This window comes from Hippoglossus hippoglossus, chromosome 20 (genome assembly GCF_009819705.1).
Source record: "Hippoglossus hippoglossus isolate fHipHip1 chromosome 20, fHipHip1.pri, whole genome shotgun sequence".
In the NCBI taxonomy this organism is placed as follows: domain Eukaryota; kingdom Metazoa; phylum Chordata; class Actinopteri; order Pleuronectiformes; family Pleuronectidae; genus Hippoglossus; species Hippoglossus hippoglossus.
This window is the reverse complement of record NC_047170.1, coordinates 10,397,297-10,409,774: the sequence shown is the minus strand read 5'-3', so window position 1 is coordinate 10,409,774 and position 12,478 is coordinate 10,397,297. Positions and strand designations below refer to the sequence as shown.

The 12,478-nt window shown below is 42.2% G+C and overlaps 1 protein-coding gene across 4 annotated transcripts in view; it reads left to right on the top strand.

Annotated features, from left to right (window-relative positions):
* The window catches only part of sema5a (sema domain, seven thrombospondin repeats (type 1 and type 1-like), transmembrane domain (TM) and short cytoplasmic domain, (semaphorin) 5A), a 127,780-nt gene extending 116,820 nt beyond the window's left edge, over nucleotides 1–10,960 (top strand). For 2 of the 4 annotated variants that reach the window (XM_034572535.1, XM_034572536.1), the window contains 3 exons: nucleotides 2,227–2,271; nucleotides 4,003–4,214; nucleotides 9,566–10,960. In XM_034572535.1, coding sequence (XP_034428426.1) covers nucleotides 2,227–2,271; nucleotides 4,003–4,214; nucleotides 9,566–9,685 — 377 coding nt within the window. In that variant the 3' untranslated portion in view covers nucleotides 9,686–10,960. Of the gene's footprint in view, nucleotides 1–2,226; nucleotides 2,272–4,002; nucleotides 4,215–7,716; nucleotides 7,957–9,565 lie in introns of all 4 variants that reach the window. The other 2 variants (XR_004612334.1, XM_034572537.1) reach the window with 2 other exon arrangements.
* The last annotated feature ends 1,518 nt before the right edge of the window (nucleotides 10,961–12,478 follow it).

Here is a 12,478-nt window from a genome sequence, read left to right as displayed (position 1 = left end):
TTCTGCTCTCTGGCCATTCAAGTGTTCGTATTTTCTGGCGTCTGTGTTTCAAGTATGATTTGCACTTTAATTACAATTTGTTCCTAATTTGATTGATTGTACTGTTAAATAGACAGTGTGTGGGAGCTCGTATGGTGTTAACAGTGCAAATCAAAAGAAAAAAATCCTAAATGTCAGCAGGCTTCACATTTTTAGCCAGTAACCTTCAATGTTGCCAGATTAAATGACATCTGTGGCAGGCAGAGCCTCATGCTATCAAACTCATTAAGCCACGTCTAATTTTAGATTTTTCAGGCTGACTGTAGTTATTAAACTGAGATCCTTGAAACATGGTCTTAAATATGCAGTTATGGCTACATACATGATAAAAGACGAAGGCTACAGCTACAGGCCCCAGGCAAAGAGTCAGATGATGATAGATGTAGTAAATATTTAAAGCTCAATGAAGAAACTGGTGAAAGAAATTGTTCTTCCTGTTTTGTAGCTTAGAGCTAAATTAGTAATATTATGAGAATCGTGAGGAGAATTGACGTATGTTCTTGCTAACGCTATGTCTTGGAGTACATTTCCCCAAACACAGTAAGCAGAGCTGATGTTACCTTAAACTCTACTAGCTTTCAGCATCAGTGGGAAAATATACCTAACAGTGGAAGTGCTACTCGTAAGTTTGGCTTTATTTCAACATAACCCCAACAATCAAAGGATTTTTAAAACTAGGGGACCACAGGTACGTGAGAATGCCCACACTAGACGATCCAGTCGAGACGCCGGACCACTAACTCCGCCAGCGTCGTCAGCTGTTTACACTTGGAAAACAAAACATTGCACAAACAACAGGACACATTGAACAAGCCATCATTCTGTTTCCATAATTCCACAACTTTATCCTTTATCCACAACTTTATCCCCTTCCAGGAAAATCCTATATAGTCCTTACACTGTTTCAGGTCGAAACCCAAGCACCCAACATCTGGTTCATGCCACTTTCCCGTCAGCTCGCTCTCATTGGCTAGGTTTCTGCCCACTAACTCAAATGCTGTTCCTTTCATGCTACATGGGCATCTCCGATTGTGAATCGTAAATTTATCAAACATCACAAAATCGAGGGGGCTTCTATTCAGTAGGTGACAAGTAGACTATTTCTCTAAACCCCTCACACCACAGGATTATTTGATCAGATTACCTTCTCAGATTAGCTTTAAATTGACATTGACCCCGCGATTGTCGGCCGTACTGAATTGTAGGTATTTTTTAAGAACTAATACACTATTTACAAAGTTCTTTTATCAATTACTTTACACCTTAACTTATGTGGTTTGTCTGGCTTTTGGAGAGGAAGAAATTGACATCGCCTTTCAATACCCATGAATTAATCTTCCTACAGCCTCATGTTTGCCACTGAAGCATCTTCATCTTTTACGATTGCTCCGCTCCAATTGGAGAATTACATCTTGAAAACTTTTTGGAAAAATCGTTTGAAAGTTGAGAAAGTCCTGCTAAAACCTTAATATTCATCTATACTGTACACACACACACACACACACACACACACACACACACACACACACACACACCATTAGTATTGATATCCTGCTTAGACAGGCATCTCCCTATTGACAGCCAGTAATGTGAGACACCCAGGAGCATTGATCAGTGCTACATAGAGATCATTAAAACCTTTGAGGACGCTTTGTTATTCACATTGTATCTCAGCAAACACTGCTGCAGCTGCTGCTAGAAGAGGTTTGTATATTTACTCAATTTAGAAACAGTATATACATAGGTGGAGTCCTGCACTTTTTAAACTTCAGGAATCAATCATCACGAACCATAATAAACATTTGATTGAAATATTAATTTCTAACCTTTGTCTGAATTAGCCGGGACATAATACTCCTGAAAACCATTCACAGGTCTTTGTAGAAATTACCCAATTGCCTATATACCTTGTCATCCATCCGCCTAAATGGGAAAGGTAGTCCATTAAGGTTCATTAGCAACGTCTTGTTCTTCATTTCCCATAATGAGAACTGATACTTTTCATAAACCACTCCAGGTGCCACAGCCGCGATACTTTTTTTTGTTTTTTTTGAACGATTAATCTGGTTTGTGTTGAGTAGAGCTTCATCTTCACACTCGCCTTGAAGGATGCAATTAGTCATGCTAACAGGAGGGTGTCTGATGTTTGGTCCTAATTCTGCTGCTTTTCCCTGTTTCCTTTGTCAGAAGTCTCCATTGCACACTCCAGTCAGGAAGAGAGGCGCTGCGGAGGTAATGTGTGTGTGCTTGTGTGTGTGTGTGAGTGTGTGCATGTGTGCGTGCGTGCTTTACTAGTACAGCATAAACACTGACCTTGTCAGGACCAGTAGGCCTCGTGGGGACCAAAGCTCTGTCCTAATGAGGCAAAACTTAATTTCTGAGGTACTGATTAGGGATATGTGTAAGGGTTGGTCAGGGTTAGGAGGTTAGGGTTAGCGTTAGGGTTGAGGGTTAGTTAGGGTAATTCAGGGTTAGGGTTAGCCTGGGTTAGGGTTAGCCAGGGTTAGGGTTAGCCAGGGTTAGGGTTAGCCAGGGTTAGGGTGACTGTGACTCAGTGACTCATATCTGGAGGAAATATAAGATCCATTGTGTAAATTCTTTATTTTTTCAAGCGATAAATATCCGCCCTTGTTTCAGAAATAATGCCATCTGAAATTCATTGCAGCTCAGCTTATTTTTCCACCTTATAAACCGTGAGCAGTGCTTCACATGATTTATGTCCAACTTTTCACTCGCTTCACCTATGCAGAAATATCTGAAACCTGGAGAAACTACCAAGGTGAATGACTGTAATGCAGTAAAACAGTTCCAGTTTGAGTTTGAGTGAATCAATAAAATCACTTTCTACAGCCTCCTCTCATTGCCCGGCTGCAGCTATACGCTGATATACAGTAAGAATGCCCTGAGTTGATAAAAATGCAGATAGACTCATCTACAGTAAATCACTTTGACTGGTGTGCTGCACTCAAAGCAATAAGAGAGAAGCAAGGCTTGGGGGACCTTTTCTGTCCTGTGCTTGCCTCTTATCCAGGCTATGGAGTGATGGTATACTATCATTATGCAGCAGGCTACATGCACTCTGCAAATAACTCTACAGTCTGCTAATAACTCTGCTGCGTGCACACACTGCTCGGAGAAATAACACCCAAATTATCATTCTCTCCTGTACATGTGTTTGAAGCTTATTCAGGAGAGAACAATGCTCCTGATACAGAACAGTAATTAATTGTTACCAGCTGAACAAACCATATACAGCCTTTGGTTTAAGCCTCAACTTTCAATTTAGTCTTATTCTTATAGTCATTAAAAAGCACATAGGTTTAATGAATGCAGAATGTCAAGTGTTATTATAGAGGAAAAATACAATAACAATTAAAGTATATTGTGTTAATTGATTGAAAATTATTGCTAATTGCGTTGTATGGATTTTGTTGACGTTGAACAATAACATTCTCTGTTTTCAATTTTAATTTGATTGATTTATTTTTTGCATCCTTGTGAATAAAATGACAGGAGCTTTAATGCAAATTTGCTGCTGTTTTTGAAAAGATAATGAAATTGAACGAACTGGATCATTGCTGCATATTTGAGAGGTGAAAACACATTCTTACAGTAATTGCGGCCAATGCTATCTAAATAAAAACTTGCATATTGATACCAGATGCGATCCGCGCACAGAAGTTTTGTTTTACACTGGTTTTGGAAAACTTGAGAGCACAAAGAAAACAGAGGAGACAGAAGAAGAAAGGAGACAGAAATAAGAGGAGACAAATATATTCTTTATTTTCCTCATCAGTCCAGAGGGGTTTTTTTCAGTGCAGAACACCCCCATCATTACCATATGAATTGCAGTTTTAATTACCACATCCACTTGTGTGAATTGACAAGAGAATTACCCCCCAACCTCTCTCTCTCTCTCTCTCCCTCTCTCTCTCTCTCATCCCTCCTTCTCTCCCTTCGCAGATTTCAACCTCTTCCACATGATCGCCGTGGGGCTCAGCAGCTCCGTCCTCGGCTGCCTGGTCACGCTGCTCGTCTACTCGTACTGCCAGCGCTACCAGCAGCAGTCGCACGACGCCACCGTCATCCACCCCATCTCGGCCGCCCCCCTCAACACCAGCATCACCAACCACATCAACAAGCTGGACAAATACGACTCCGTGGAAGCCATCAAGGTCTGTGGTTGAGACGCGTAGATGCAAAGCAGCAGTTTCTTACATTTCTTCACTCTTTGACCTTAATCAATTGATGTCACACGTTACACTCACACACACACAAGTCAGTGAGCAGCGCTGTGCCTCTTCCTCCGGTGTCAGTTGTGATTAAATACACTTCTTACTGCATGACTCTCACTGTCACGCCACCTCCTGTCATGCACTGACACTCTCCAGCCGTGTAACAGATAGGCAGATACCCTCTCTCTCTCTCTCTCCGTGCGCTCCCTCTGCTGTGTGTCCCAGTGTGTGACTTTGTTCTGTGTCAGTGGTCATACACTGCTTTCTCATAACATGCTAATGCAATTACTCCTCGGCACGTGGGCAGGTAATCAGCAAAGTGGCTCCCGCATCTGCATATTTCCCTGCGTAGACGGGGGGGGGGGCCTTTGTGTTATTGTTGAATCCCAGAGTGCAAACAGTTGGATGCAGCAGAGCCAGCGATGGCCGATCCAGCTCCACTCACAGCACAAACAGCCTCTTATCCACTGATACATCGCAGCTTTAGTACCAGACCGAGCGGCTGATTAGCACTTGTCCACTGCTCCAGCTGGGCTTTTTATACGGATTCCCATTGCTCTGTGTTAAACAGTGTTTCAACCACTTTAACCTCCGCATCAATTTTTATCCCACTGGCAATAATAATAATACAGAGGAATATAGTGATCAGAATATCTGTGATTCGCTCATATGTCCAGAACTGAAAAACTATTTGAAAGTTTTTTTCATTCAACTTCATGAAATTATGTAAATCCGGTAGTGAAGTGGTGTCTTTTGATATTTTTGGTTAAATAAAATTTCATTTTTTTTGTATCCATAGCAACATTATTGCAGGAAAGTCTTGCATAGCGTACCTGTACTGATCCCCTCAACTCTGTGCAGTACTACACAGGGGACATCACAGTATGAAGGTGATGCAGTTTGCACAATGTCTTACTTCCTTTTTATATATGGTTAATTCTTTGCCTTGGAAGTATTGCTCTGTTTCTAAGGTATTTTTGTACTTTTACACACTTTAGGCAGAGCAGTTTTGTTTTACACGTTTCATGCACAGAGGAAGATTCCAGGTGCTGCACAGAGACTAAAAACAACAGAGAGATAAAGTTAAAAGAAATCAATAGAAAGTCAAAAAGCACAGTTCAAAACAATTGTTAAAAGCAGCGAAATAAAAGAGATTTCAAAAAGCCGAGGTAAAAAGGGAAAGGGATTAAAAAAGGTAAAAGAAGTAAAAAGGATTCCTTTCTGTGCAAACATTTAAACATAGTTTAAAGGATTAAAATAATACGATTAAAATAGAAAGTATAAAATAAAATGATGGTGTGACCTTTGCCTTTGTAAAGACAGAGAAAATAAACACACCGTTAAGACCGTTCCTTAAACTTTTGCTCTGGGCAGGATTTTAGCACATAGTCAGCTGGTCGTCTTCCAAGTTTTGGGCCAAAACTCACACTCAGCTTTATTCTACTGCAGAGAGAGAAAAAAAAGTTTCTTTAGGCCGGTTTTCTGTTTGTTTTAACGTGTGAATATCAAGCAGTGGTGTCAAAAGATCATTCTATTAGTCTATTTAGTTTGAATTTAAGCCTTTATTCATTACAAATGATAATATTAATATATTACAACTTGAGTGAAAAGTTTGATCGATGAAAAATGCACATGAATATATGAATATCTTCTTATTTAATATCCCTTTGGCTTGTAATGACAGCATGCACTCAAGCTGGCATTTGTGCAGAACCTGATTTTTACCCTGCAGGATTTAAACGCAGAACGCTCGTCTTTCTCAGTCCCATAAATGTTCAGTGGAGTTAAGGGCGGGTGACTATGGAGGAGAACCCATGACAGTCAGGACTCCTTCGTCTTTTCCTGTCTTCATGCAGTTCTTACAAAGATGTGAAGTGTCCAGATATTTTAACATGTCTCTGAAGAATGCAGTGGTTCTTCTCCTCAGTCAATCCAGTGCAGGTGTAGACAAAACACACCCAGACATGAATATTCCCACCATCAATCTGCTCAAGTCTCCTTCCACACACCCTTCTGTTACCGCCATAAATCTCTAACCTGGATTCACCAGTAAAGAGAACGTTTTCCAATCATCCCCTGTGAAATGCCTCGTCGTGCTTTGGATACAACTGATCCACATTCTGCAAAGTATTGGAGTTTCGCTCACTGCCCCCTGAGAAACCTTTATTTTAGCCACGATTCAATACTGAGAATAAGAAGTTCTGATGTCTTTTGAGTTGAGTCACTTGAACAAGCCTCAGATGAGTTGATGCGCATGATGATGATGTTGCACATGCTGCTGTGAGATACAACGTAAGGTGATCAGACCTTTTGTAAAAAGATGTTCAATTTGTCAGTTACCCAAATTTGCTTGATTTAAATGTTGGTCTATAAATAATCTAGGATTTAACATTTTTTATGTCTCACATGAACTGATTCAATTTTGGTGTCAAAGGACAAGGTCAAGGTGACCTCATGTTCTTGTTAACATGAGATGACATGATTTTATCACATCTGGCAATAACATTAACTTGGACAGGGTGACCTGATAAGAGGTCACTGTGTCACTGGTCAAGGTCACTGTGCCTTGTAAACACATTATCTCAAAAAGATAAGAGAAAACTTCACTTACCGGTGAACTGATTTGATTTGGGTGGTCAAAGGTCAAAGGTCATAGTGACCCTATTATCGTGAATGCAAAATGTGAGGTCCACATGGAGGGAGTGCAACAACACTGGTTGGCGGAGGCACACAACTGCAGTTTGAAATGTTTTCAAATGTTCCTGAATCTTCCAACTTTCTGATCACTTCCAGGTTTATGTGAAAATATTCGATTTTCCATGTGGACTCATAAAACTTTGGACGCCTGCACATTATAAAGGCATAAACTCCTTCACGGATATAGACGTGTTTTTTTAAAACCGCCACAGAGTGAGAACAGATCCTTCGTCTCCAAATGCAGTTTAATTGCAGATTAAAGGTGCGAGGAGCGTTCATCCTTCACGCAATTAGAGTCGGGAGCATAAAGCATAATTCAGTTAAGTTCGGTTGCAAATAGCCGTGGATATGAATATAGTCAGTGCACGTGGAAACACAAAAAGAAGCCGCATGACAAATGGACGCTGCATTGTGCCTCCGAGCGTCACTCACCGAGCCCGAACGCCTCAGAAGTGCCGGTGAATTGAGTTTGCAGAAGCACATTATGCCTGTGTTGTGTGTTTATGGAAGGAGTGATGAGCGCCTGACACCATATTTTACACTTTGTGGCTGAAACCCTGATGTCACATTTGTCAGTATTATTATTTAGCATCAAATGGAGTGTTTCCTGCAGTTTTCCAGGAAGTCACCGTGTAGCTGCAGTTTTACATGCCCGTCTTTACATTTCCAGACTTCCTGTGAGACAGAAAATGGTTGAGGGTTTCTTTGAGGATGACCTTTTGCCCGTTCCTCTCCCCCCTTGCAGCCAGACGTGTCGGTACTCTTGCCCTTGGACGACCCCGCCATGCACCAGCCTCTCTCTGCTAACATGGGGGTGTCCATGCGCGGCCTGGAGATTTTCTACTAACCTCTGAACCTCTCTTCAACATCCCGCCTCTTGACCTCCCCCCTACACAACAACTCTTTGATCCCCACCGCCACTACTTCCTCTTCCCTCACCGTGCCCTGCCCTTCCACTTCCTGTGGCACTTCCTGTGTGTGGCAGGTTGGCGTTCTCTTTCTCTGCTCAGATCCCTTCATCCCTTCATCCCTTCACCTCCCCGCTCTGGCTTGTGAGAAGGCAGTGTATCCCTTCTTTATTTTTCTCTTTCACAAGTTTCTCCATTTGCATGTTTTTATGTCTTTCTTGTTTTGTCCTGTATTTTCTGGGTTTGTTTTGTCCCACCTTTATTCAAGAGTGTGTCTTCCAGTTTGAGAGCGGAACGTATTGATTTCACATTCAGATTTTGTAATGCTTTCACTCAAATGTACCCTGCTTGTGCTTTGATTTCCTGCGCTCCAGCTTAGGCTCTTCTTGCGATCACACTGGATTACATCACATCTGCTCTCGAATTTTCCCTTCAGCACTTGGGGTTTATTTTTGTGCAACAAATTCTCCCAACCAAAATAAAATAACGAATTAAATTGCCCCGCCCTTGTAAGTGCTTAAGTGAGAGCCCTGTTCTCAAACTGAAAGACCATGCTCTTGGATACAGATGGGGGGGGGGAAACATTATCTATATTTGTCCTTGATTTAATGGGTTGAGAGAGAAAATTCATTGTGATCCTCTTTGTTTATGCTCCTCTGTTACCTCTCAATCACTTATGCTACTTCGCAGTTCAAGCAAATTTTGTTTACAGCTCCGGAAAAAAACTCAAATCGAATCATTCCTCAGCCAGTTAAAGAGGTTTTTAAGACAAGGAGACAAAGTAAATGACGGAAACAAGTATCGTAGCACAGCCGTTTAAAAAGCAGCCATGGGGGCCACCTGCGGAGACACATAACCGTCTCCGTGGCCGCGGGAGCGTTCATTACATTCCCTTTGTGTGCAAATCACATAACGGGGAAAGGGGTGAATATGAGTTGTTGTTTTTTTTTTTGTTGTTTTTTTTGTCGAGCACAGTCGCTCCCTATCAGTGTCAGATGGAAACATCCATCAACCGCAAACGCAGCATCATCAAGTGTTCAATTACGCTGCCCCGAGGGACTCCCGGCACACACACACACACACACACACACACACACACACACACACACACACACACACACACACACTGTATACACCACACTGGATATGAACACATCCATTTGCCAAATTGCTGATGTTGTATTGAGCAGCACATCAGAAGCTCATTCCATGTTTACCATGGCACAGGGGGACAGAGAAGACGCCCCCGTGGCTCTTCCTTATTGTTTAACAGAAAAGCGACTCCGCTCTGATCGATTTTTACGGCTCAGATTTGTCCTAGAGGGCCAACAATCCGGGGGCCATCAAAACTGCTGATGCACATGTATCAAAGATGACAGAGGTGGACATACAGACTTGCATCAAAATAATTTCGCCCCTGTGGTGGCTTATCATTTTTTTTCCCCCGGCCTGTTTACAAATGCTTTGCCCTTGCTCTGTGAAATGTGTGTTTCATTCACCGAGTTGGCCTCCCATTGATTTGTGTTGCACCTGTTTTTCCCTCTTTTTTTGGTGGTGGGGGGGAGGGTAGATGGATTTGCTTTTACCTTGGCTTCTGGGATAAATAATCACTTCATCCACATGTCACGAACAAGCCGACACTGACCTCTCTTCTCTCCCTCTTCTTCTACTTGTTTCTCACCACAGGCCCTCAACAAAAACAACCTGATCCTGGAGGAAAGAAATAAGTACTTCAACCCACAGCTTGCCGGGAAGACCTACACCAACGCATACTTCGCCGACCTCAACACCTACGACGACTATTAACTTTAGATTCTGCAGTTCAGACTCTGGGGGGACACCAACCTCATCATCCATTTCGACTGTATTCTTTTCTTTGTGCTTTGTATTGAGATTCGTGACACCATGCGTGGGATAGTCCCACTCTGAGACTCTATGGCAGCTGGTATGTAATGAAAACACAGACACACGTTGTTGCCAACAGCGGGAAACCCACCTCCTCTCAGGTGCCTTGGGGTACAATTGGAAAGCTCTTTTTTTTTTTCGTGGAGGGTGGGGGGGCAAATCTCGCCCTTGCCTCTCGCTGGGAAACGGACAGCTGGATTTCCCAACATGGACAAGAAGGGAAAAATAAAAACTCTAAAGTGACTGTGGGAAAACGTGATTCCCTTTTAACTTTCCTGTGACGCCTCGACAACTGACCTGTATTTGTAATGAGGGAAATAACCACAAAACTGGCTTTGCATGATTTCATCCCGATGTGTTTTTTCTCTGCTGTTCTGTTTTATTTTGCATGATTGAGCGCATTCCAGGGTGTTGGGGGACTCTTTGCTGGTCTTAGGTTCAGGGCCGGTATCGGAAGTCATGGAAAAACAAAAGGCTGCGGTGATGTCTGGTTGGCGTCGACCATTTACTGCTGCAGACAGATCAATATCCAACCCAGTCCCTGAATCAGGATGTAGATATTTTAATTTTTTGGTCAAGTTTGTCTTTGTTTTATCTTTTATTTTATTTCAGGGTCTAGCAGTTAGCGAAAATCTGTGTAAAAGCTTTATGTTTTTTTGCTTTTTTGCTTTGAAAGACATATTTTTAGTTCAAATCTTATGTCTTTAGTTTTTCTTAATCAATGTCTCAAGTGTTTCAAGATTTTCTTTTGGAAAGAAAAAATAACTGTTTATGTGAATTCTGGCAAGTAATCGCGGGCATTCATGTCAACCTGCATCATGTTCAGTCTCTGTCACCGTACTTTTTATATTTTTTGTAAAAAAAAAAAAAGAAATGTTTTTGAATTTTGATAGTGTTCGCAATTCCTTTGGCTTCTGAGTTCAATATGTATTTGTGAGAGCAGGATGTTGACGGCATTAACTGTACAGGTGAAACATAGCAAACATTATTTTCCTGGACCCCCGACCGGAGTGCTACCCATATACTAGAAAATGAAATCCATTCATCAAGTTGAGATATTTCCGTTCAGAGTGTATAACCGAATATTAGGTTATTCAATGGTTCAGTTGTAACTAACTCTTTTTCCATGTTTGCTTGTGTTTCTGTGCATAAATTAAAAACTGCTTCGTACACAAACGACTTGTCAGCGTGTGAGTTGCACAGATTTTCACGTGTTTGAGGTCGTAAACTTTTTTCCTCTCAAAGGCCTAAAGATGGCTTCAGGTTGAATGAGAGCAGACAGTGATAACGCACTTCTGTCCAGTGTGGCTTACTCTGACAACTTTGGAGACTTTGATTTTTCCTCGAGCACAGCACACTAAAACAATCACACACACACATACACAGCAGCAGCACTTCATAAATCACTCAGAAGCAGAGTAAAACACTCTCTCCAGTCTGCACCCATTTCTAAAGGAGTCTTCAGCGGGGCCCTGCGGTGACAAATGGTGGAAGGATACCTGAAGGATACAAATCGCATGAGGCAGCAGGGTAAAGGTGCCGTCTGATGTCCAATCTCTAATCTGTATGACGGGGGGTAACGCCGCACGCCGCGCTGTTCTCCATCAACCTTCAACCTGACGTCCCATCTGTGTGCACAGGGCAGCGGAGGGGGGAGTTATTAATCACCCCCGCAGTTTGGTCAGTTGAGGCCGGGGGGGGGGCAGGAGGGGGCTGCTGATCCAGCTCGATGCACAGCCGACTCGGCAAAATCAATCTCTCTTTACCTTGACTTCATTTTGGAAAGCAAGGCAGCAGCATGCGCACACAGTTTTGTGCGGGGGCTAGGGACAGCGGGTGTATGGTCAGTTGTTGGGAAAGTGGTGTGAAAGTGCTCATAATGCATTTTCAAACTACACGTATGACATATAAAACAGCTCTTTGCTCCATAATGATCCCACCAAATGTTGATTGATGAATCATTACCGGAGGCATATATAATATTCATACAGTAAATTTCCATCCACTATCAGCAAAGTAGCTCTCGTCAGCACTTTTCATCTTTCTGTGAATTCTCCAGCAACATGAGCTCCGCAGCTCGGTGTCGCTCAGACACGTGACATTCGCATTTGACAGCAGGACTGAGGACAATAAATGACTTTCCAAAAGTGGCATTTGGGGACTGTTAAAGGTCACAGCTAAAGGTCACAAGAGTGGGGCCACAAAGACATGGACTGGGTGAGAGCTTGTTTGCGCTGTGTACAAGGACGTCAAAGTGTCATGAGATGTGATCTCACAGGACGAGAACAAACACAATCTGCAGGTTTTTTATGCAAGTGTGTGTTGGAACATTTTTGCAGAAGAGCAAAGACAGTGTTGGTCTGACACCGCTTCAGTCCAAACAATGCACTTTATATAAAGACAGGCGACATGACTGCTTCCCGAAAGTGAAGCCTTTCGTTATGTTGTCATAACGAATTGAACAAAGGTCTCAGCATCCACGGAATGAAAGGTTGTGCAATGTAATAAATTCGCCTCCTCAAGAACAGATGACAAATCTGGGTGTTCCCCTCAATATTTCATATACCTTGATATGAAAACCTTTTTAATCTGTCCTATATTTTGGTTTATGTCCAAAAAAACCTGCAAAACATTCCCATCAGCCTCAGGTGTAATTTAAGTTTAAATAAGTAACATTTAAACATACTAAAGCCT